A 27,096-nucleotide genomic window follows, 5' to 3' on the forward strand; every position below is an offset into this window, starting at 1 on the left:
CAGGCAGAGGGGCTCCTTGGCCTCTGAAAGTATATTCTGCTACTACTTCTAGTTAACGGGAGGTGTGGCCTTCTACAGTTTGCCACTGAGGGGAGCATTGCTGGGGTTCTAGACACCACTAAGCACATTGGGAGGCGAGCAATTTAAGGCCTGACACAATACCTGACCCTAGAAGAGGATTGCAAGTATTGTCTACTTAAATTAGTCAGACTTCCACCCTCTGAGATGGCTAATGTATACAACAGCATGCTAATAATAGTTCTACTTGGGTATAATATGCTGTTACACAGACCTTTTACTCTTTGAGTTTAGCTTTTCATTATCTTTTTTGCACTATGACAACACTTTAATTCATCTATTCAATTAATGTTGTTATGCTGCCAAACCCAGTAAATTAGAGATTAAAATAATCTAACTGGAGGTTCATGTGAAATATTGCCTAATAGTTGCTCTAAATCAGGGAATTTGCGTTGGTACATTTTATATATTTTTGGTAGCAAAAGAATCCATCTGCCTTCCTCCTACTTTTATCGATGCTAACCCTTACTGTATCTGTCTGAAACAAATTATTCAGCAAGCTAGACTTTATGTTTACAACAGAAAGCTTCATTTGCACAGCCCTTTTTGTACAGCACAGGGTAACGTCAATTTTGGTTCAAATGTACAGGCTAAAATAAAACTTCAAAATAACGTTCATGGAAAAAATGTAACCAAGAGAACAGCCTTTCTGCAGATGGTTTTGCTACCCACGATTCACTTCTTTTTGTGCTTCAAACAAGGTGATCCAAATACTTTACACAAACACTTTTACAGTGACCTGTGCAATCTCAAACAAAACACTCAGGAACTATTGAAAGGCAATTTCAGCAACTGTCCAAAAGTTTCAAATGTGGAGCACATGTGCCCTCTAGTGGACTATTGTCCTATGTATATTATAACTAGGGCTCTACCAAATTCAAGGTCCATTTTGGTCAATTTCATGATTTCAGCTATTTAAATCTGAAATGTCATGGTGTTGTAATTGTAGGGCTCTGACCCAAAAAGGACTTATGGGGGGGTCACAAGGTTATTGTAGGGGGGATTGTGATACTGTTACCCTTATTTCTGCGCTGCTGCTGGCGGCGGCGGCGGCGCTGCCTTCAGAGCTGGGCAGCTGGAGAGCAGCGGCTGCAGGCTGAGTGCCCAGCTCTGAAGACAGAGCCACCGCCAGCAGCAGCTCAGAGGTAAGGATGGTATGGTATGGTATTGCCACCATTACGTCTGTGCTGTTGCCTGCAGAGCTGGGCCCTCACTCAGCAGCTGCCCCTCTCCGGCCACCCAGCTTTGAAGGCAGCAGCACAGAAGGGTGGCATGGTATGGTGTTGCCACCCTTATTTCTGTGCTGCTGCTGGGGGGGCACTGCCTTTAGAGCTGGGCGCCCAGCCAACAGCCACCGCTCTCTGGCTGCTCAGCTCTGAAGTCAGTGCAGAAGTAAAAGGTCGCAATACTGCGACCTCCCTAAAATAACTTTGTGATCCCCCTGCAACTCCCTTTTGGGTCAGGACCCCCAATTTGAGAAACACTGGTCTCCCTGTGATATCTGTATAGTATAGGGTAAAAGCACACGAAAGGCCAGATTTCACAGTCCATGGGGTGTTTTTCATGGCCATGAATTTGGTAGGACACTAATTATAACACCTAGGGTGATCCATTAAATGTAAAGTGTCAAAGGAGATCTGACAGTTGTCTGTGCAAAAAGATAAAATTAGGTGCAGAAGTCTGTCCAAAGAGATAATGCACTTGGTAGGCTCAGTAGTCCACTAATCCCACACTCTCATTTAATAGCTATTAACAGATTCAAGCAAGAAAACAATGAAGAAACTAAAAGCACCTACCTGTGAAGATAAAGTCAGAAGACAGGCACCTCTCCTGTGCTTTGCAGAGCCAGTTGAATCCCTATCTGAGGCAGGGCAGCAGAGCAAGAATGTCTTAGGGACCGTCAAACAGACTGCATCCTATAAAAGGTGAAAACTCCATTGCTGTGGTCTTAGCAGGGTAACATTAGAACTGTTCTATCCCCATATTTCAGGTCTTGACACTGGTGCTCCAATGAAATCTTCACCTTCATTACTGAACTCCTCTCCTAGAAATCAGATTATGGATGTTTCAAGGACTGATGGGCAGTCTGGGATAGGCTCCCCTAACTGATCATCATACTAGAGCATTCACTTACTAGGTCACATGTGAGTGTTTCCGGGAAAGCTCTGGTGAGTACAGTAGTGCACTATATAGTCACAGCCGTGCCCTACAGAGAAAAGTTAGTTCATTGCCACCAGTTTTTGTTGCGGACTTCCTCCAGCAGAAGCAATGCAGAACCATTTGGGAATTCTAAGGTCCACCCTCGCAGACTGAAGAAACCAAGTTATTTGTGGTCTCAAATCTGCCAAAAATTGCACTAGCTTATGGTACATTGAGTCCCAGTGGTGAAATAACAGCAAGCTGAAATATTGTTAATATTTAAAGTGGAGGATTAGATATGGACCTGCAATTCCTTTGTTCTAATCCTAGTTCACCCAATGAGTTGTATAGCCTTAGATTCCCCCCTCCCTAATATTCAGCCTTATCAGAGCAATGTATTAGGCTATGGAACAGTCTCCTCCCAAAAGCAATGGAAGTGCAATTTCATGATGCTTAAAACAAGACTGAAATAAAGCTTTAGAAAATGTGCTGTATGAAACCATCTTGCATTGACTCCTAGGAGAGGGACTGGATGATTCCCATCTACCGTCTATAATCTAATAGTTCTTAACTTGGCTATTCTGTGCATGTGAAATGGTTTGGAGCAGATTTTATTTACACAACATTTGTCTGCTTTCATTAATCATATGTGTGAAGGTGAGAAGGTTTTTCAGGTTTCATTTTCACGTTCATTGGTGCCTGCCCTTTTTCAAAGACCAAAAGGTGATCTCAAACTCTCCTGACTGCAAGAAAGCAAGTTTTTTAATAATAAGCTTTTCCCTCTGTCCTACAAGCAGCAGCTATGAGGTGAGTGCATGTATATCACATCTGTTAAAAAGTTTCCTTGATGATGTTTATCTCTGATACAAGCACCTTTCCAGTTTCAAAGCAGCCTCAAACGTGAAGGAATAAGGAACACTGGGTATTTCAGCACTTAAACATTTAACTTGTTCACGCAACAATGGCATGAAAGATCTCCACAGATGAAGTGCTAGATAGGGATTGACGAATTCAAGACTTGTTCTTGTCAGTAACTGTTATCGCCATATTCAAGATTTTGATTTCCAAATGAGGAAAAAACACAGATCAAGTATTATTCAGTTCCATTACAGATAAAGAAGTGAACCTTGGGAGCTTTAATAGGCAAAACTTTTCTAAATCAGTTTTCTAAAATTAACCATTTACAACCATATTTCAGCACCTAAATACTTGGCCTGACCTTCAGAGGTGCTGAACACGCATAGCAGGCTTTCACTGACTTCAACCAGAGCTGCAGATGGTCAGCACTCCTAACAATAAGGGCACTAATTTAGTTACCAAAATATGGATGTAAGAGGTTACACACCTAAGTTTGAATATTTTGCTTGAGCTTTTTGCTCTCGTTTCTTGTTTTCCAAGGACTCAAAGATGCTTATGGCCTGCCTAAAAACAGACTACAACAAGATTTGAAGGATAAAAATGAATACACATACACAGCTGCTTACTAAAATGCACTAATTAATGTAATGAATCCCAGGAAGTTAGCCAGCACCAGTCAGTGGATACCCCTTTTCTAGTGCCAATCAGCAGCTATTGCCTAGCATTATTCCCATTGGTAAGCAGCTGGCAGGTTATCATTTCCTTGGTAGGCAGTGGCAAGGACTTTCTGGCAAGGACTGCTCTCAGGGGCTTGAACTTGCACCACTAAAGTCAGTGGCAGGCCACCGAATCCTGTTTGGTAGGCACTCTCCCAGACTGCCAGGTATCCAAGACAGGCCCTCTGTCTCTATCAACCCAACCTGTACTACTTATGAACAGACAGAAACAGCTATAGCAACTTGCAAACATAAAAATATTTGTAATGAATATGATGGGTGGCATACAGCTCCAGAACGGGCTCCCTGAATGTTTATATTGGCAGATTCAACTCACAGCAACGTCCTGCACTCACTTCTGTTGTTGTTTCACTCCCATATAAACACCTTCTGCCAAAGCCTTTGACGCATCTTTGCTTCCTGGTAGCTTCTGCAAACTGGTTTTGCTTCTCTCTCATGACTTTTTTTTTTTTTTTTAAGTGCAACAGAAAAAATAAATGTTGCATGAACTCTGTCGGTAGTTACTGACAATTCCGATGCTTCAGAGCCAGTCTTGTTTGGCTGCAGAACGTAGCGCATGAGTTATTTAGATTTCCTCTTATAGCCAGAGAGACTCACCCGTGGAGCAGTATATGTCCCTATCTACCTCTCTTCCTGACATGTTTCACTCACGGTGTCACTCTCCCTCTCCTGCCCGATTTCTAATTGGAGAGAAAACAGATGGATCGATTACCTGAAAGCCAGAAGCTCCTTAGAGGCTTCTTAGGGGAAGCAGAGTTTAAAGCAGGTGTGGTTTTCCCAATTATGTGAAATTATTCTGAAGTGTTTTGGCTTTAGTGATCACACAATGGCCTCTGAGCCGCTCCATCCTACTTGTTTTGTACACTTCTGTATTATAGCCAATATGCCTTTAGATAAAGCTCTTCCAAGCCAGGAAACTGGCACTTGACTGGCACATTGCATCTACTGCAGAGCATGGTGTACACATCTAAAAAAATGGGATTTTTGTTTTTATTACTGAATCTCACCAGACCAATGGAAGCCTCTCCCTGGGACACTGGTGCAGACTCTTCATTAGGAATGCTCCTCTGAGAAATCAACAACAGTTGCAGGGAAACCCTTGGCAAGTACAGACTATAAAATAGCTCTTACCTAAGAGACACTGAAAAGGGCAGGCTGGAGCTCTATTTTAGACTAGAGCCTAACTACATCCACTGGCCATCACTTTGGGGATTATGGTGAGTGGTACTTCCTGCCTGCTCTATAGTCCAGATTCTTCTGTGTTTAGAAGTCAGGAACTTGATTAAGCAAAGCTCCTGTGGCAGAGAGCAGGACACTGATGCAGACTTTATACTGAAATCTATGGATGGAAAGTGTTGTATGAGAGCTAGGTGGTATTATTACCACCAGTATAGAATGACAGGCCTTGGCTTTAATGGCATTTACCATTTTTTAAAATTCAATTTTGAAAAGGACGAACAAGAGCCAAATAAATAAGCAGCATCACTTCCTGTACCACCAAAATTGCTCAACCAAACCACATATTGAGTCAAATACTCTTCCAAAGATGTTCTAAAGGTCTGTATGGACAATAGAATTAAAATATTAAGTAATTATCTGGCCCCCATTACCATAGTTTCTGAGCATCTCATAATCTTTAATGTATTTATCCTCACAACACCCCTGTGAGGTAGGGCAGTGCTATTATCCCCATTATACAGATGGGGAATGGAGAGAGAGAGAAGCTGAGTAACATGCCCAAGGTCAGACTGTGGCAGAGTACAGAACTGAACCCAGGTGTCTCAAGTCCCAGGATAGTGTCCTAAACACTGGACCATTCTTCTTCTCCTTTAAAATAGACACCAAGTATCCTGCACTCTGCTATTCAATACTCTCAGTTCACTGTCAGACCAGTGAGATACGTGCAACTCCAGAATCAGACTGATAGTAGTGTAAGTGTAGACAATATGAAATGCTGTGGGATCTCTCAGGAACTGGACACATTCAATGTGAGAACATAAAAACAAGCATGTTAACCTTCCATGACGGGATATCAGAGCATGCAGAAACAGATAGATCACAACTGTCTAATCCCAGACTGGTGCAGCCAGCTCTCTGGATAAACTTGGAAAAGAATGGACATAATAGTTCCCAGCAGGCTGCTATACATTTCATAATCCAACCCAATGAACATATTCACAGCAGAAGTGTTACTGGCAGGACGAAATGGGTACAAGAACTCTGTAAAGAGGTTCTCAGAAGACACATTGCTATCTGTCAAGACCACACTTCCTCCTTCCACAGCCACAGAATTTACCTCAAAATCCACCCCTTGCTGCAAAATTGTGAGCCACAACCCAAGCATAAACTTAAAACAAATGTCTCAGGCTCTTAGGGTGGTGTCCAAAACTTTCCAAATGTGAACCAAATGCAAACCAATGCAAGGTTATCTGCCTGAGTTTGCAGACAGCCTGAAGTAAAAGCTTAGGAGTGAACTGTCCCTCAATTCATTTCAATGGGGTGTTAAACTTATATGTTAATGATGCAAATTTCAGAGTCAACATTAATATATTTCACAGATGATCCTCATTTTTGCATCCAGTTAGCATGTTTATCTCACAAACCCAAGCTTCCTCCCACACCTTCCTAAATGCCTATGCAGCTGTAATAACCTCCAGCTTCCCCCTGCCATCTCAAAAAGATTAGCCAGGCATTTAAAACAAAAACAAAAACCCCACCACACATTCTGCATCATACAGATCATGAAATAAATGGTATTTAATAGTCAAAAGCTAAGGGGAACCTGCCATGAGCGTATTCATTTTTGTTCCTATTTAAATATGAATCTCCATTTTTACACTTATCTGAAGCTGACACCGGAGCTCCAGTCTGCTGCACTGAACAGCACAGGAACCTTGCCACATGATTTATATCAAGCTTCCCGTGGACCACACAAAGCCGTGGTCACCATAATCCAAAAATTCAAAGGACTGCATACAAACAAGCAAAACACAGGCATTAGAAAGCTCTAATGATCATCAAGTTAATAGTAAACCCCAAGTCATCAGTGCTGCTGTCTCCTGAGTTCAGATTCTGATTCCACTCCTCCCTGCCACATCTTGCTCAAGGGCTCATCAGCATCCCAGAACAGATACAGCTAGGCTTGCTGTATTGGATGGTTCAGCATGGTAAAGCTTTGTTGGGATAAATTAGATTGTGTTTGGGAAATCCCTCTCTCTTGGCTTATCAAAGGTGGGTGAGGCAATATCTTTTATTGGGACCACATCTGTTGGTGAGAGACACAAGCTTTGAGCCACACAGCTCACGCTTGTGTAGCAGAACTTGCATGAGGACTGAAACTAGCTTGTTGCCATTATGGAGTAAGTCAGATTTAACTGTGTCAGTTGTCGGATACATAGGAAATGAGAATACTTCCTTGGTCACTTTTTGATTCATAGCTTCCTCATTACAATCCCTCAAATGCCTTTTCGACACGTGACAAGGGGCTCTTTGGCAGTATTAAAGTAAAAAGTCACAGGAAGCCAGTTCTCAAAGAATACACGCCCACTGGCAGATCCACAGAGTTTGCACGTTGTCCATCTTGGTTTTGGTCTTTTCTAGGAAAGACTTTGTGGTGTTCAAACTAATTTCAGGTGGCTCAAGGCAACTCTGGGCACTGCTCCATGCAATCAGGAGCCAGACAAGTACAGTATAAAGAAATTGCCAGTCACACACTTATTTCAGTCTCCTTTCCACATTGTCTGCGATATCTGACATTATCCTCTCAGGTAGAAAAGAGACTAAATGGGCTAAAATGCTGGAGAGAAGGGACAAGAAAGACGCCCACCTTCATTTCCAATATATAATCCCGATTCTTTGATCAGAGGGCTGTCTTAAATCTTGTACTGTGCTTCAAAAGGCTTTAAAAACATATCAGCTGTTAATTAAGATAGATTCAGTTCATCTCACAGCCCATGTCTTAGGCTTCACATGGTAACAAAAGCCTCATACTTATGTATCAACAGCTCAAAAAATTAATTGTAATCTTAATGCATTCACTAGTCGATAAAGCAGGAACTTAATTCCGCCACAGAGCTGTCGGTACATCCCTTACAATCACGCTGTTGCTCCAATCTAAATACTTGTGGGTTATTGGGGATTTAGATACAAACTCCAGCGGAGGGTCACTTGAGTAGACATTTGGCAGGTTCCCTCATACCATCTCCATGGCTTGGGTGTACTCTGCACTTCTCCTAGCTGCTTAGAAACTCTATTAAATGTGCTACAAATAAAGAGAAACAGACAATGAGAAGGATAAGAAGTTGAGCGTGGAAACACCTTTCCCACCAACCCAGGATTCAAACAAACAGTGAATTTGTTCCCGTAAGTGAAAGGCATTGTCTCAACTCACTCACGTGCTCTCAGCTTTCAGTATCAGACTGGTTAATTCTGGTTTCACCTGAGTTCATATTTAGTTATATACCAATATGCAGCATTAGCATAACTAGAAAGAGGTCTTGGGTCAGATTCTCAGTTACACTACAGCCAAGTAACGGACTTATGTCCACTTCAAGGCTCCTTTATACAGCCATGGTTGTGTAAGTGGGCTTCACCATGAATAAGAATCCAGTCTTCAATCTCTGATGGGAGGAACTATCACTGATCACCTACCAATGAACATGTAAAAGATGCATTCTACACTAAATTGCAAAAGGTACTCAACTAGCTCCATGCTTATGTTGTCATTCTGGTTATGGGTGATACCAATGCCCAAGTGGGTAATGACAACTTGGGATACAAGCATTGCATGTGCAAATACGGCACTGAGGGGCAGATGGACAATGATGAAAGATTTACTTATGTGAAAGTAGAATGAATTATATTGTAAAAATAAGAATGGATTAAAGAAATGTTGTATGTACCTTTAAGCAGAAATAAGAAATGTTAAAATACAGGTGCCAGGAAAAGAAACATTAGGCATAAACAATGGTGCTAATGGCAAAACATTAGAAGAAGATCGGTAATAGTAAGGAAATAAGATATGCATGTCTAGCCCAGGTAAATTTATCAGATTCTGCTTCCTTTGTTATCTTAAGTTCTCGCCCTTTTATCTGCATAAATAAGATAGTTTGTGTCTTGCATGGTGCTCACATTATCTGGGTGTTATTAGCAGAGCGCTGTGCTAATAAAACAGAGTGGTCTGACAAACTGTGAGCCCTGAGTCTAACTTTGACACTTAGCTGTGTAATATGTATAACCTGTGCACCTGGGGTTCACTTTTCCCTCATCACAGGAAACACAAAACTAACATGGAAGTCAAATGATTGAATTACTGAGAAGCAACTGAAACACATTGCTGCTGGATACACAAAACAAGCACGGAGAGATGAAGCAACTACTATCTTGTCACTGGAACAGAATAAAGCTAAAAAGACACGCTAATAAGAAAAGAAATGGAATTTGATGTGAAGAAACTGTCTGATCTGGGAATCAGGATAGACTTTAAAATCCAGCTCTCCAACAGATTCCAAGAACGGTGAGTAATGAATGATGATAAAGAGGAACAATAGGCTCGCTTCAGAGATGTATACTGGGAAACTGCCATAACGTCACTTGGACCAAGAGGATCAATCGAGGAAAGAAGAGCAGATACAGCCACTCACATGAAAATTGACTGAAAAAAGTAAAGGCTTCAAAAAAAGAGGCAAGGACAGATGACATGACCAAAAGAACACATGCTGCAATGGGGATTGGTAGAGAAAGATAAAGTAGTAAAGAAAATTGTAGTGGAAAGGTAAGAGAATGGCTTGACAAAAAAAGCGAGAGAAGCATCTGTGAGAGGCCACTTAGAAACCATTTCAAGTGTGCAAGCAGTGATCATCCTGGTTCCAGAGTCACAATGGGTCATAAGAGCCAAAGATGGAAGATTGTTAACAACGGAAGCAAAACAAATGGAATGATGGCGAGAACATTTTAATGAAATACTCAACCAACCACAGCCAACCACTCCAATCAATGCATGTGGAGAAAAAAGTGAAGAATTAAATCTCTCTCTCTGCTAGAAATATCAGAAGCAGAAATAGAGGAAGCAATTAAGCAGCTTCAAAATTGCAAAACTCCTGGTCAAGATAAGATCATTGTTGACATGTTTCAAGTGGGGAGGAAGTGGTACTACATGAATTACATAAACTTTTAAAAACAATGTAGGAGAAATAATTCTGCCCAGAGAAGTGGAAGTAAGATGTGATCTGTCAATTACCAAAGCAGGAAACCAACAACTGGTCAGCAATAACACTGCTTTGAGTACACAGAAGAGTGATGTCTAGTGTACTACTGAATGGAATCAAACTGGTCACAAATGAAAAACGGCATGCTAAGCAAGCAGGCTTTAGACCACGTCTTTACTTTGAGATGAATGATTAAGAAAGGGCTTAGTCTTAAACTTAATCCATTTCACCAAAGCTTTCACTGCATTCAGAGTCACTATGGAAGATCTTGTGACAATATGAGCCTCCCAGAGAGTATGACTGGCTAAGATGCTGTATATGAAGGTTCAAAATGCTGTGTAAGGACAGGAAGTGGAGAGATGAATTGGTTTGATACCACCACTGGGGTGCGTCAGAGATACATCTCATCACCTGTCCTCTTCTGCATTTGATAGATTACGCGATGTGAAAAGCAAAAAAGGAAGACATAATATAGGAATTATATGGAATAGAGGAAAACTTGCAACATCTCAACTTTCCATATGACATTGTTCTGCTGGACACAAATGAAGAGGCTATGAAAAAGACTACTACCAATGTCAAACATGAGGCTGCCAAAGCAGAATTAAGAATCAGCCAAAAGAAAACGGAAGTCATTACCACTGAAAGAGGAGTCAGCAATGATGATGCATACGTGATTGATAGTGAAGAATATGGCATTATTAATGAGTCTTTACATCTTGGAAGCACCACCAGTACTGATGGTCTATTCCATAAGGAGTTGGAAGCAAGAACCGGAAAGGCAAATGAAGCTTTTTGAGGCTGGCAAACATCTGGGGGGGAAAAAGGGAGATTCCCACAAGAACCAAGAAAAAGCTATGCAATCCCATTGTGATACCCACATTGTTATATGCTTCTAAAACTTGGCAGATGCTAGAAATTCATAACAGAGAACGTAATGCATAGCATCAGAAATGCCCACAAAGAATTTTTGGAATCCACTAGGGGGATAAAGTAACCAACACGGATGTGTTACAAAGGACTGACCAGCAGACTGTAGAGACAATGATTTGAGAAAGAAGGCTGAAGCGGTTTGAACATGTACGGATGTCAAAAAACTGTATTCCTAGACAAGCCCTTGATTCAATACCACCTGGTGGAAGACAGAAAAGAGATGGACAACAAATGACATAAGAAAATCATGTAAAAAGATGCCACTGTCATGGAGCCAGACTATAATGGTGCAAGAAACATGCCATTAGACAGATAGAGGTAAAAAGACTGGATTGTCTCAGTGTCACGAGGCATGAGAGCATCTAATAAAATAATAGATGCCATACGTACAGATAACTTTAAAATGGAAGTGCCCATGTCACGGCTGCACCCCTCTTTTCTTGACCACATGAAATTCTGTTGGACCAAATGGCTACTTGTGGATATTAAATGTTAAGTTTACACTTTAATTTAAAGTCAAAGATCATAAAATTGTGACAACAGATCCTTCATTATGTATAGGTAGGAGGCAGAGGACAAATTCAGAATCAGTAGATATTCTAACCGGAAGAGAGATGTTGGTGGAACAACTTCAACATGAGGACAGCATATGATTGAAGATGTGAGAGTAAGGAAACTTCGTACTAATAATCAGTACAGAAAGGGAAAGGAAAAGGAATACAACCGGTACAAAGCAGACTTGGAGGAATTCAGAAATCCATTAACTAAGGTGTGATGAGAGGAAGTATTAAAATTCACAGTGTGGAAAAAGGCTGAGAAATCTTAAAGCACCAAATTAAGGTACAGAAGCTACAATTCTTCCAACCCCCTTCAAAAAAAAATGCAGGAAAACAAGCAGCATCCAATGTGGTTTCATGAAAAGCATCTCAAAAACGAAGTTTAAAAAAAGTAGGCCAACATCATTTCCTCTCAATTGAGAGGCAAATCCATGATCTATGCACTACCCTATCCTGATATTACCTCTAACTGGGTGTTGGGGTAGCTGACGTCCCTGCAACACTTCAAAATAATATTTTTAATCCAGTAACATTCACTCACCTCTTTTAGTAATCTCATCCATGCTGAGATTAGCAACATGTCATCAGTATGCAGTGAGAAGAGTCATTTTATCAATCTTCATAGCATCCAGTAGCATGAGAGGGGAAAAAAAATATAATCTACAATCCATCAGTCAGTAACTGGCTATTTACTCTGTAATAAAGTAACCAGTGTTTAACTTGCCACTGAGGCATATTAGCATAACTCTGGATAGCAAAACCAACACAGAAGCCCATCAGATTGCAGCAACTTCTGAGGCTATTTAAAAATGCTTTGCAATAGCCCTTTCCCTCCTACACAACACTGAGAAGGTGCTGCTTGTGTCACTGCTCTGCCATTCTCTTGCCAGGAGAATAAGTGAGGCAAAACGGTCAATCATACAACACCAACTCATCTGCTGAGATTTCTGAAATCGTTTGTCTATTTGGTTCTTTTAATAAAAATTATTAAATAAATAAATGAGATCATTTAAAGTCTCTGAGAAACCCTGCATCGCTAGCGGGACTAAGGAGGAGGGAAAGGACCATGGGCTACATTGCCAATCCCTAATGAAGCGCCTGACTGGCAACACTACAAACCAGCCGGTGAGGGAATCCATGCAACTAAAACATGGTTTGAGATGGAAACAAATGACCAACCTGTCACCATTCTCCGGTGCAGCTAGGAGAAAGCAAGGATGGCTGGCGTACGACTTAAAAACATCCATGTGGATGAGGTCCATCAACAAAATGAAAGAATTTGGAAGTTGGACTGATTTTTAGTTGCAAAGATGTAGAAATATTTTCATGTCTGGAGCTCAGGATATATTGTAGTTCCAAAGAAAAAAAGGACCAAGACCAAGACAGATCATTCCCAGTATTGAACAGGGGTTTGAAGCAAGGCAAGCTAAATACATTCTGTTGTGTTTAACTGTTTAAAATAACATAACCTTTAAAAAAAATGAATGAGCACAGAGGTGATCTGAAACCACTACGCACTGCGACACACCATTTTTGTGTTCATTGTTAAATATGATGTGTGGGGGACTACTCGTGTTTTTATTTGCTGTGTCACCCACATCCAAGTGTTTCCAGTTTCCTTAATATCCATATATTTCGTTTTCCACCCAGGCCGACTCCTTGCTTTGTCCCATCTGATCATTGCACAGCTCATAGATCTCATTGGTCACAAAGCCACTTTCAGTACTAGTCAACGTCACAAAACCGCTCTCTGAAGTATTCACAGCCACGTTGTCGTAATCTCCGGAGAAGTTGTCAGACGTGTGGTCCCCAGAAGGGTTGCGGAAGGAAGAATTCTTAATATCTGGTCTGGTCCCAGCCAGATCTGCCTCCATTTGTTTTTTAATTACATTGTAAATCTCCAAATTGGGACTGTTCTTCCTGTGAGGGGAGATCCAGGCATCTTGCTCCTTTGGACTCGCCTCCATGCGCTCTCGTTTCCTTAAGTGAGGAAGAGGAGACACTGAATTCCTTGTCTGTTCTTTTTCATAAGCACAGTCCAACATTGCATCTCTCTAACAAGAAGCCTAATGACAGCATTTCTGGAAAATGGCCATTAATAGCCTAGATTCAGAAATATGTACTTTAATTATTATTTGTAGTTGGACACATGAATGCAACATTTCTGGCGTTGTCATGCCATACCATTTCACTATTGTACTACGCTTGTGCAATATACTAATCCTGACTTCAAATTAAGGGAGCAACAGAGAACGTGATCTCTGAGGAATCAGCTTCCAGCCCTCACCAAACGATATCCTATTCTGGATCCACACCTGTCCTACCAACAGGCAGGAGGACTGCTGCCCATATTAGCCCATATAGTGCCCATAGGTATTACAGCAACTGGGTGCTGGCCAGGGTGCTGAAGTGTTTGTGCTGTAATTATTTATCCTCTCATTCCTACAAACAAACAAACAAAATAAATGTAGGAAGTCTCTAGTGGTCTGACCTGGCAATGGGCCTGAGTGCCATGTATTCCTCCTCCAGAGTGTTTAAACCATCTCAGACTGGTATAACAGCACCTTCATTCACGTTTATAGAGCCACGAATAATAGGAGCTATACAAACAAACTACTCCTCTGTCTCCCTTTCCCGCTCCAGACTTTGCTCCTTCTATCATGCTGCCCTTACACTTGGAACAATCTCCCAGTTAAGTGTTTGACAAGCACTCTCCTTCTCCTCCTCCCTTCTGCTTTTGCTCCAAAGCCAACATCTTTTCACTGTGTCACTAGACAGATATTTGAAACAGGGTCTTTTTGGGTGAATTGACTTTATTGCTGGTGAAATGTCAGAGTTCCAACTGCACCATCGGCAGTGCTAGTGCATGTTTTGCCCACACTTGCATCTTGACAACTTCCATCAACCCTGACTTGCAAGGATCATCTCTGGGGCTAAAAAGGAAGTTTGGTCTCCATGGTTCATTCACTCCTTAGCATCTGCTGAAAGTGCCAACATGAGTATTAATTATACTGTTTTTGGTCATGTGATCTCACCTGTCCACTAGGAAGATGGCATTTTACATAGGCCAACAAACACGCAGATGGTAACTTTCATTCACTACCAGCTTGGCCCTACATTCAAAGTAGTGAACTAAAGACCCCTGCTTCTAAACAAAGAATAGCTTGGCATCAACTCTTGGGAGGGCAGGGGCTGAGTCAATACAATTACAGTAAAAATTATACTATTACATACATTAGGCCTCTTGTGTCACCAGTTATTACTTCAATACTAGAGTACCTGTTTTCATCTCATTCAAGAATGCAGCTGAGAAAACAGTAGGAGTCTTTTTTGGAGTCCTGAAACTAGTTTCTAAAAATGTTTTAATTTAAACACAGTCCGAATCGTGATTTCAAGGTAAGCAATGCTGATGGTAGAGTTAGACTGTTTGCATGTATGGGAAAGTGAGGAGGAGAGCTGGGAAAACAAAAGGTTAGAAGGACAAAACGTTAGAAAACTTGAGCCAACACTATATGGTACTTTTGGAGGGAGTTCCCAATCTGTCAGTTTTGCATTACATCTTCTTTTCCCTTTAGTAAATCTAACACTTCAAATCAATCACCTTATTTTATGATTATTGTATGTCACACAATTAATAAAATAGCATAACATGGTTTAATAAAAAACTTACTCTACACAAAGTCTGTCACCTTCAACATGCACATACTGCTTTTTAGAAATGTACTAGACAGGACATATATACTCCAATTCTCTCTAGTGCATTTTATGGGGTTCAGTTGAAAATTCTGAAACTAATTAATCCCAGAGCTAAAGGATTCTTCAGCGTGATGAGATACAGAAGTTCACTCTTTGTACAATCATGCCACTTGCCTCTTTGCAAAAAGCCAAAAACAGAAGATGGCTGTAATGACCATCAGGAGAAGGAGCAGAGGGATGCTGGGAATTAAGATGTAGACAAGACTCAAAACAGGTTCTGGGGGAGAAAAATATGAAATTCCAACTTTTATCCATTTAAAAAATTTTGCATGCACAAATTATTCCTGTGAAAGGTAGTACTGCCAAATAATAATAATAATAATAATAATAAAAGGTTTTCTTCAGTCCTATTTGTAATGTATTAGCAGCTACCCCACTCTCAATGCCAACACTTCAAATACAGAATAATCCTCTAGCTCGGCAGATCAGACCAATCTCTGCTCTTGAGTCTCCTAGTTTGGGGGTCTATATATAGTAACCCTAATTTTCCCATCTTCTATGGATGGTGGAATATAGGAATTCCCTGACTGGATCAAACTAGCAGATACTGGACTAGAAGGACCAATCTCCAACCATGGCCAGTATAATAAATCCCTCAGGACGAGGATGTGGGATAACCTGCATTTCAGTAGGATCTGTCTGACAAAATAGAGAAATGGCAGGATCTAAACAAAAAATGTCACTTTCCTAATGTTTATTTGACATTTTCTCAATCTATTCATGTGAAAGTAATAATGGAATAGGCTAATGAGATGTGTTGTCTTTTGAAATGCTTATAAACAACCATCATAAGGATTTTGGAGTGGGAATTATTTAATGACTGAGTGGTACATTTCTTCCTCCCTATCTTCATTAGATTTCTTTCCTCACGCAGATAAAGGCACGGGGACTATGCAAGTCCCTTTATCTATACAAGGAAAGAAGTCAGTGTTGTAACAAGTTAATGTCTTTGACATTTCAAATGTGCAACATTGAAATGCAAGGCCATTAATTTGAGGTAGTGTTTTCATATCTGACTTAGTTGGTACAGCATTGGCATAAATCATTTGATAGCCAAAACAACCAATTTAGTTTTGTAATTGTAAAGATTCAGAGCAAAAGTATCAAACATGAGTACCTACATTTAGGCTTCTAAATTCATAGACAGACACCAAGAACAAGATTTGTCTACACAGCAAGAGCTGTGCCTACCCGAGGAGCCATTGCAAGTAACAATAGCAGTGAAGACAGTGCAGCATGGGCTTCAGTGCCAAGTACGTACCCAGGGTCCATGAGGGGCTTGTACGACCTCCGCTGAAGCTCACTCTGTGCTGTCTGCACTGCTACTGTTACCCACGCTAGCTGGATTCAAGCTAGCTACAGTCAGCTAGTTTATGCATGCTTTTGCTGTGTACGCATACCATAAGAGGCTCAATATTCAGAGGTGCTGAGCATCTGCAATCACACTGAGGCCAGTGGAAGCAGGTATGCATAGCTGCAGATGGTAATGGCTAGCTGTTGTATATGCACTGTACCTTTGGGTTCTTTAAGGGTTTCATTGGCATCTTCCTTAATGCGTTCTTCTGGGAACGTTGGCTTCAAGGACCCTGTGACAACATCTGAGGGGGGGAGTGATTGGTTAATACTGAAGATACGGGTTAAACATTGAATGAACTCCAGAGAGTAATTAAAAACGAGACAAAAATAAGGGATTTAGGACACTGCCAGATACAGTGAGTGTTTTGATCTCATTCTCTTTTGCTCAGAGCTCCGTAGCATAGCAATGGACTCCAGATTGGGCAGCAACACCATGTCAGACCTGGTTGCTGGACCTTGGGTTTGAGATAAACAGAAGGGAATGTTAACTGAGGGGCAACTTCTTTGGTCAATTTTCATTACTTCAGGTAAGTGTAAAGATCCTCTAGGAATATTTTTACCAAAAATTACCATGTCAGCAAATCAAACACTTGTCTTTAACTCACCCACTTGGGAGTTCTCTTCTGAGGCAGCAGTTGGTTTTTCTAAAAGGAAGAAGCATATACTAAATTTCCTCATGCATTTGACCATGTCAAATAAATGCAGTGAGAGAAGCTGGCATTGGCTCTCACAACAGCATCCTCCCTCTCCCCTTTAGGACCCATTTCAGATTCTGAACTTTTTAAAAAGACTTTTAAAAACGAGAGCTTCCAAGCCAGTCGGTTCATACATTTTGCAAAGTACCTAGCCAGGGACATTCAGTACAGCAGCCCAGATCCTCAAAGGTATTAGGTTCCTAACTTCCATTGTTTTCAGTGAAAATAGGAGCCTAAATACCTTTGAGGATCTGGGAAGTGTCCCATCTCTCCACAGGACTTTTATCCATTTAAATGCATATCTGCCTTCTACCAATTGTTTCCCAGCACAGGTGATACATGGTTTGCCTCTAACTAGCCAGATGTGTGATACCTGACTAGCAGTGTGACACCTGACTAGTAATACATCCCCCTGTGGATTAGAGTACAATCATTTTTACATGATACAGAGTAACTCATTACCAAGAGAATATTTGCAAATGAAGTTATTTTTCACGTTGCATCTGTCATCATTCCACTGAAACATATAGGAACCTCCAACGCCTGCCGGGGCAGAGGGCTGATGGTACATCACAACGCAGATCTCACTCCCGCAGGAAGGCTCATCTGTATACCAATTCCTGGAAAAATAAACCAACCACCACATCAGGCAATGCATTTCCCCTGATATTGCAGAAGCTCAGACCTGGAATATAGCACAGGATTCCAAACATCAGTGATAGCAGAACTAATGCTGAACACGATTCAACTTGTACCCTCTCATCAGCTGGATGCACACAGTGCTCCCACTAATTCAGTTATCAGTAGTTTATTTTCACATTTTTGTTTAGATTTTCACAAGATGGGGGTCTCATGGAGAAACTCTTGACGATAAATGTAAAGTAGTAAAAAAAAGTGGTCTGAATCCCATTTAGAGCAAAATGAAAAGAAGTTTGATCTCAACCTAGTTTCTAAGTCTTTTGTGCACATTACAAACAGTATTTCCTATTCGGAAGACTCACAGGACTGGAAGATAAGGGATTCCATATTCGGGCTGTCAAAGGACTTTAAGGAAGTTAGGTACCCAATTCCCATTGGATTTAAATGAGGGTTGAGTATCTCACCCCCTTCATCTCCTTAGAGGTGAACTCTGACTTACTTTACTTATTTTCAGGTTAAAAATGACCAACGTTCGCTGGTCTCAAACTCCACTGGCTGCAACCATTAATCCATTTTATAAGATAATGAAAAATACTTAAAGGAAATCTGCTTTGCTCTAGGCAGAAGTGTACTAAAATGAAAGGAGCTGCTTTACAGGTGATGTTTTTTCCAGTAATAGCAAAACACTACCACTGGAAAATGCACAGACCTTTCAAAGAAGAATATAGGAAATATTCCCTTACTATTTAGCACTCTGTCATATATCAATTACTGTACAGACATTTTAGGAATCAGACTCAGATGACTATTACTTTTAAGATTACAAGGCCTGATTTGTAAGAGTGCTAGCACCCAACTGCTCCCAATTAGGTTGGAGTCTGGAAATCTGGCCCTTAGAATATAAATAATTCTAACTATACCAGAATATTTCAAAAGGGAAACTATCAGATAAATGTCCAACCAATCTTGTAATCATTACTAGATGTTCTTTTTATATACATTTATACTGCATGCGATTTTGCTCTTTGGATTGTGAGTCTCTTTACAAAGAAAACAGCTCAGATCCAATAAAAATGGTAAATTTACGTGGGATGTATTTTGTTCCTCTTTTAAAATAGTATTACTCATTAGCATCTTTGGCCAGATCCTTTGGTACAAACTGGCATGGCTTCCTCAATGGCAGTCAACTGAGCTATGCCCATTTTTCAGAGCAGGGAATCTGGCCCTATACCTCCATAACCAACATTCCCAGGGACCACAGGGGAAAAATATTACGCTATTGAACTTAAGTGTCCTAGCAAACAGCACTAAAAGCAGATGCATCTCATCCAGCCTTACTTATGGCTGAGCATCTTATTAGTGTTCCACGACCCTAACTGTCCTTAGAACATAAAGAGAGAGCCACTTCTTGGAGATTTGTTATAGGTTCTTATCTGAGCTACCTATCTGCAGAGAGTCCCAAAGAGTGTGAGCTCAAATCCTGATTTGCTTTCCCTTCCCTGAGTGATGAGGATGCATGCCAAACCGAGAAAAGCTGAGAGATTCAGAAGCGAGGTTCAGACTTCACTTTTAAATTGTGCCATTGAGACGTGGGGGGGGGGGGGGGGAAAGCTCAAGCAATGGGGCAGAGGTCACCAGCTTATCTTGCATAATTCCAGAGGAAGGAAATGTCATGTTAAGCAAGTTTTCCATTATGCCAGAAGACACTTTCCGACTTCACGAGTAACTAATATTTTTCCCAGCACGTCTGTAACAGGTTGTGTGCAACTCACTGTAGAATAAGTAAGCACATCAGATAACCTCCTTCTCAAAGCATTTAACAGACTACATTTCAAAGTGCGTTTTCCTGATGCTAAGTGCTGATACATATTTTTCTTTTTAGGGTCTAAATTCAGATCAGAAGATGGCACAGAATTCGCCTTTTTAGTAGCTCCCCCAAACACTGCCCAGACCTTATGGCCTATATGTTGTCCCTTGACCAGTAGTTCCTCACAAGTGTTTGAATGTAATGGTTGATTTTCCTGTCATCTGGTTTCAGTGTAACAAACTGTGAGTATCTTTCGCCATTATTCATCTCACTTCTTCCATCTCAAAAGGAAGATGTGCACTCCTCTCTGCTTGCTGGAAAAGATCAACATCTGCTTTTCCTCCACTCTGTAAACAAACTCATCATAAGAAGTAGGGAAGGAAGAGCAATACCTTTTTCTTACTGTGGCTTCCAAAGCATAGCTCTTACAGAAACAGATTATTTCAGTGCATAACTCTTAGTAACAAGAGCTCAAATTAAGACATTGCCATATATATTTAACTGTTGTCATAAAGTATTTAATCACACTTGGGCTAATAAACGAAATAGATGGGTTCAATCACAGTAAATGCTGCAATATGTGCAGGATAATTAGTGAATGGCATCCCTGCTTTGATTTTTTTTAAATAATTTTAATTAAAGGTTCAATAGGAACTGCACCCTTGGCAAAACTAGAACCAGCAAATTCACTGCAATGTTGGCATGTGGTTGCGAAGACTATCATTAATCTGGCAGCATTTGGAGTATCTGTTACTCTATTTCTACCCCAGGCAAATACAAAGTTCATAAGGATGAGTTCTCATTTAAGATTATTTGCTGTTCACCTAGAAAACTGTGACTTAAGATCAGAATCAAAAGAGGACTAAGCAAGACTTGAGAACACACACAGTTTTGGTTCAATTGTGTTTGAAAGATGTTAATGTATCAAAACCATCTCCTGCAAAACTCATACTCCTTGGAAGTCTCCTCTCCACAATCTTATAAGGGAATAATTACAGTGAGCATTATGGTTCCACTTGCCATGAGACAAGAGATCTATCAGGTAGTGCAAAGAGTCTCATTACCTTTGTTCAAGATAAACTCAATGCAATTCTCAAGCTGTATCCTCCCTCAAAAGGATAAAAGTTATTCCTGCTGCAGTCAACGAGAGTAAGTCCTATCATTGAGGAGGAAAAAAGGAGTCCTGAAGTTTAGGGAATTTCATTTCAAAACATCAGTTTACCCTCTATTGTATACATTTTAGCTAGGACTTTAAGACTATAGATTTTTAACATTTTTATATTCAGGTACCTACCGAAATTTGGATGTACTGCCATCAGACCACGAATACAGGCCCTGACATTCTGTGCTATTGTCCACGTCTTCCTCTTTTCTCCTAAGTCCTATCCAAAAATCTCCATCTGAAGCCAAGAGACTCTCAATCAATTTTTCAATCAGTCTCTGTTCTGATTCTGATTCAATACTGACTAAATGTCCACCATCTCTTCTGCATGTCTGGTGTGCTTCTTCAAAGCTGATTCTGCGCAAAGCATCATGAAAGTAAATGATTTTGTAGCACGGTCGCTGAGTTCCACCCCGGCAAACTGTCTGCCCTACAGAAACAGAAATAAGCCAATTACAGAGACTGCATGCATTAGCTGCTGATGATTAGTACAAAGAGTAAGCAAATACCGTTAATACTTGTTGAATTTTGCATTGTGTGGCAGTTTATATAAACAACTCCAAATAGGCAAAAGAAACCTCAGCAATTCCTTGCAGAGGAGAAGATTCCCACACTAGAATGTTGTGCCAGAGAACCAACGGATATGTCCAACATTGTAAGAGAGAGATATGCTGCACTAGGATACAACCATGCTCTTTTGTAATAATTTAACTGGCTAGAAACTCACTCAGATCCAGAGATGTGCTTACAGGTCCAGAAATAAAAATTATTTACCACTTGGGAGGTGCATAATAGCTTCATGGAACTAACTGCAGTTAATCAGGATATGCTTTCCAGAGCATAATGTTCCAGACTTCTAAAGAAGTAAACAATGACTGTTTTCAGTCATGAGCCAAGCTCTCTCATATGCATGTAACAGCCTGGCTTATTTGGAGCATAAAACAAAGTGAAGATCAAAGAGAATAGACACACTTACTATAAAAAATACAGACTGGAATGTTTTATAACCCAACATTCCCAATATTTAAATTGTTGAAACAAATAGCTTTGAAAATAAATATTTATCATGTAAGAACAAATATGCAACATACATTTAGTTTAGCAACTTGTAAATCTACAGGAGAAAAAAAACAGTTATGTAGTCATAAATAAGTATGATTTAAGGATAGAATGTTAAAAACTTCTGCATTGTAAATCAATGCTACTAAAAACGTGTGGTGGTGTATGCTTGTCCTTCTTTGTTTCTACACCTTTTTCCAAGGCCACTGGTGCAACAGGAATTTAAATCTATTCTGTTTTGGAGATTTAAATCCACTCACTTGCATATTTGGAATTACAGTGACTGCTAAAATTTGTCAAAGAAATTAAAACAAGGGATGCAGTAAAAGCATCATTTGAAATGTGTCTTTAGGTAAACCCTGAATTTTCCATTAATAGTTTTACAGACAGGCAGCGCTGGTGAAAAAGAAGCAATACTCTATCAGCCCTGAGGACCAGGTCCGCTGCTGTGGAGTGTGGTAAAAGCAAAAAGGAGCTGCAGAGGGAGAGCTTCAGTTATGAACTACAAGGTTCCTTTTCGATATGCCAAGCAAGTATTTTCACAAACCGGCAGAACATCTGTGTCTTATCAACGAAACTTGCCTTTTCTTTTAGCTAAGGAAAAATTTAATGTAGTTGCTCACTTTCCAGGCGCCACTGCAAGTAACTGTCCAAATAGTGATATCACCGTAGGGTATGTTATTGATTAGGCAACAGAGAACAATTGTATGCATAGTTCTAGCCAATGTGGAATGAGAACTCGGTTTTCCTGTCCGCCCCCCTCCCCCAAAACTTATTCACAAAGGTGATAAAAATTCCCCAGCTTTTCACAACAAAGCCTACTGACTTCAATAGGCACAGGGTCAAAGGATGCATGTCATGGGACTGCTACTAGTCCAGTCTCCACACCAGCAGCTGTGTTCTGTCCCTATTTCCAGGCTGCATACAGGAGGAGATCAGACATCTCTCAGCTTTGGTACACTGAGCTCAGTGCACATATCAGGGATTCCTGCAGCATGCCTTCATTTCCCCTCACAAGCTCTCTGTGTGTCGTTCTATACCCATCCACTCTGGGGTTTCTTGCACTTTTCTCTAAAAGATCAGCTCTGATGTAGTATGGCAATTCCTGTACACACATATAATGCAATACAGACACGTATCAATAAAGATAAAAAATTTACTAGGCCCCATCCCAAGATAACATGTTATTTTCATTGCTTACACATTCTGAAAATTATCCACCTTCCTGTCATAGAATCACAGGACTGGAAGGGACCTCGAGAGGTCATCTTGTCCAGTCCCCTGCACTCATGGCAGGACTAAGTATTATGTTCTATCCCCAAAGGGGAATTTGCAAGATAGAAATGAGAAAATCCGCTGTCTTTTAAAAATTAATCTGGGGACGACAAACATAACTGGGGAGAGTGGGTCTGCTGCATTTAAAACCCTCCAGGGAGAGGGGGAGCGGCAAGATACCCAGGAGACTGGAGGGGGGACACCCTAATAACTGAGGAGAGTGACTACTGGTAACAGTGCCCAGGGGTAGGAATCTCTGTCTAGTCCCAGACCCAGGCTGGCTGTACCTCTGGAGCAGAGAACCTTGCAGGGACCACACCGTGCTCTGGATGTTAGTTGCAAAGTAGCCAAAAGCATTTCCCTTCCCACTTGGCTTAAACGAGGAGAATCGCTGGCTCTGTGCTCTCCCGCCCCAGCCCTGCCGCTGATGCAGCAGCGTCGGCACAGAGTCCTGGACCGCTCAGCCCCAGACCTGCAGGGCGATGGGCAACCTTGGGGCTCTCAGCCCTGCACCCGGTGGGAAGCGAGTCCCGGCCACGCTCAGCGCCCTAGACTCGGAACAGGATAACTTTCCTTGGAAAAATCCCCAGTACCGGGGCTCCCCGGTACCTCTTCTCTGGGGCTCCCTGCTCCCCTCTCGCCCGTATCCCGGGGCTCCGCGCACCCTCTCCCCTGGGACTCCCTGCACCCCCCCCCGAGGCTCCCTGCTCCCCTCTCTCCTGTATCCCGGGGCTCCCCGCACCCCCTCCCCTGGGGCTCCCCCCTCGCCGCCCCCCAGAGATCCCTGCTCTCCCCCCTCGCCCGTATCTCTCCCCTGGGGCTCCCTGCTCCCCCGTATCCCAGGGCTCCCTGCTCCCCCCCTCGCCCGTACCCCTCCTGTGGGGCTCCCCGCCCCCCGGGGCTTGCCTCCCGGCCCCGCTCACCGCTCAGCAGCCGGGACGCTCCCGCGCAGCCCAGCACCGCGGCGCACATGGCCGCGGCCGCCAGCGCCTGCCCCAGTCCCATGGCCGCGGGCGCCGGGCTCCCGGAGCCGCATCTCCCGCCTGAGCCGAGCGGGCGCTCCGGGACCGGGCTGGGCTAGAGCGAGAGCGAGAGGGCGGAGCCGGCCCCGCCTCCCCGGCCACGGACCGGCCAAGGGAAGAGGACCTGACACCCCCCCCCCACCCCGGAGCACAAGCAGGCAGGGCTACCTCGGCTTCGCTGCGCAGCCCCCGGGCCCCCACCCCCAGCTTCTCTACACACCCCGCTCCCTTACGCCCCTACAACCCGTCCCACTGCACACCCACCCCCAGACGCCCCTACAACCTCTGCTCCATCCCCTTACACCCCTGCCATCTCCACCTTGCCCCCAACCCTGAGCCCAGTACTCACACTCCATACTCCTCCCACCCTCCTCTACACAGCATGCCCCCTGCACCCCTCAGTCCTCTCTATACACACTCTGTACACCCCCCACCTCCTCTGTGCAACCCACAGGCTCTCTCTCCTCTCAACTCCAAGACACAGCCCCCCAGCCTTCTCAAAACACCCCCTTCTCTCCAACCACCCTACACTCACCTCCTACACCAGCCCTCCCACCCCCCAAAGTCTCACACCCCTGCCACAGGAGGGATACGGCTGTAATCATGCCAACACAAAATGCTACATTTCTACTGCAGACTCAAGGATTTCCATGGTTGCTGCTGAAAGAGCTGGGACAAGGGGAAATGTGCCCATACCCCAGGGATCTAGATCAACATCCCCTCAGGCTGCACAAACTAGGGACAGAGCCTCTGCCCACAACCCCAAAAAGCTGTGGACAGAATCTCCCATCAGAGGTGTTAAGTACTCCGTACTCTAGGCACTGTTAAGCATCTGCTTTGGGCCTAGCAGTACAGAAAGTAAATATGTATGGATTTTGAGTCAAACACTGACTTTAACGGGATAAATGCTGAGTCTGCATTTTCCTCACTGTCTGTTATTTCCTGATTGGGAAGTTGGTGTGCATCTGTTTCCAGACCGACTGACTCTTCAGCTGAGGTTCAAATGCTCCATGCCTGAGATGGTTTCCAGGTGCTGCAGACAGGGACAGAGAACTACAAAGAATAAAACTGGGGCTCCCTGCTCCCCCGTATCCCGGGGCTCCCCACTCGCCGGAAAACTCCAGAGCACTATTGTCTGAATGGCAGTGAGATACAAAATTGTGGGGTTTTTTTTAAATTGAGAATTAACAAATTTTAATAAAGAAAATTAAAACTCAGGCTTATTCTTTTGGGCCCAGCTGGAGAAACTTTTCAATGAAACAATTATCCAAAAAAACCCAATAAATATTAAATTTTAAAAAGGCCTTTTAGTAAAACTTGCAAGCTTTGTACTCCACATCACCAGCAGTCAGGAAATGCAGAAGTTAGGGTTCCCACTGCATTATCTCGGCTGCCTTGTATAGTTGCCTCTGCTGCATCCTGTATAGTTATGTCATACCATAAAATTACACAGGTTGTGAAACGCAGCAGAATTAATTCTCTTCTAGGAACTGTATCGTTTGCCGTTCCTGACCCTTGGTTAATAAGGCCCTGATCCAGCAAACATTCAAACATCTACCTATGTACCTCTATTCTCATAAGCAATTTTAGGGCTTTAATTATTATATTAACACATTTTAAAAACATGTAATTTCCTGGGTTTTTAGAAGAAAGCTCCTTAAATCCTTTCAATTTTTAAGATTCTTCAAAATCCTTAAAGCAAGGTATGTCATTAAGGCAGCATAAGCATCTAACCACTTCAAATCCTCTTAAACTACTCTAAATATCTAGAAAAGCAGACAGTATAAGTTGCCAGTAGCTTGGGGGTCTATTCCTGAAATTGGACACATGCCATCCAAAGCTTCACTTCCTTGAAGCTCCATTAGAACATCTGCTCTTTGAAACACTTTTTGACGCACAAAAGGAAATCCTGTTTTGGAAGATTGTTTCATGAATAATGAGGTGACCAAAATAATTATTGTGCTTCTACAAAGTATATAAAAAAACCCCTTCATTGAAGCTGTTGGATATTTTCATACTATAGGTAAAATAATTTCCAATTGCTCTAGAGTGTACATACAAGGAGTTTCTTAATGGGTTCAAAGAAAAAATGTTAAAACTACCAGCACGCCTTCCTTGAAGGAAGCATCAATATTTACAAGCCATTTTGTTGAATTACTGCAAGTGACTGGATATTGTGCCAATCACTCACCATCAGCCGCTCCCAAATCAGATGCATAACCAGAGATCACATTACAGCTTCTGTAGCAGAAATTATAATTAAAATTCTGCTGATTTTGACAGAAAAATGCCACGAGGGGATGCAGCCCTGATTACATTTTTTTTGAACAAGCATGAAGTACAAATATTTAAAGATCTCATATAATTTGTCTTGCAATAGATTTTAGAGTCTTCAGTATTTTAAAAACGTATTAGACAATCCTGTTAAGTTAACTAATTATGCAGTCCTTGTGACAGTGTTAGCTCTGTGCTCCTTCTCCTTACTTATCATCTACTTAAACAACGTAACATTTAACATAACAAAATTTTCTTTTTCTTTATATTTTAAGAGAATTTAGTGCTGATGAAATTTGCCAGACCTATTCAGTTTCCAAATCCATCAGAGTTATAGCATTTAGAATCTGGCTAGCAAAGCTCTGAATAATTAAAATCCCTTGGATGTGACCCCCAAACCTCTCAGTGTCAACTGATAAGGAGGTTACAAGAAAATCCTGATTCAGGTATACCAAAAAATGTCAGGTAAGGTGTCAAAGGAAACCTGGTGTCACTCTGGTTATGAATATCATAAAATGTATGCACTGCTACTATGGAAGGACT

At 41.9% G+C, this 27,096-nt stretch overlaps 1 protein-coding gene across 2 annotated transcripts; it reads right to left on the bottom strand.

The window, feature by feature from the left end:
• Nucleotides 1-5,434: 5,434 nt before the first annotated feature.
• On the bottom strand, nucleotides 5,435-24,322 carry LAYN (layilin). 2 transcript variants are annotated; one of them, XM_044997341.1, is made up of 9 exons: nucleotides 24,181-24,322; nucleotides 21,056-21,353; nucleotides 17,778-17,935; nucleotides 17,226-17,264; nucleotides 16,779-16,862; nucleotides 15,379-15,481; nucleotides 12,688-13,488; nucleotides 12,050-12,125; nucleotides 5,435-8,073 (listed from the first exon to the last, which is right to left on the bottom strand). In XM_044997341.1, the coding sequence occupies exons 1-7, from the start codon at nucleotides 24,260-24,262 to the stop codon at nucleotides 13,128-13,130; spliced, it is 1,125 nt and encodes a 374-aa protein (XP_044853276.1). In that variant the 5' UTR covers nucleotides 24,263-24,322; the 3' UTR covers nucleotides 5,435-8,073; nucleotides 12,050-12,125; nucleotides 12,688-13,127. The 2 variants fall into 2 exon arrangements, with proteins under 2 accessions (XP_044853276.1, XP_044853275.1); XM_044997340.1 differs by having other exon boundaries at nucleotides 12,050-13,488.
• Between the last annotated feature and the right edge of the window lie 2,774 nt (nucleotides 24,323-27,096).

This window comes from Mauremys mutica, chromosome 22 (genome assembly GCF_020497125.1).
Source record: "Mauremys mutica isolate MM-2020 ecotype Southern chromosome 22, ASM2049712v1, whole genome shotgun sequence".
Classification (NCBI taxonomy): Eukaryota; Metazoa; Chordata; order Testudines; family Geoemydidae; genus Mauremys; species Mauremys mutica.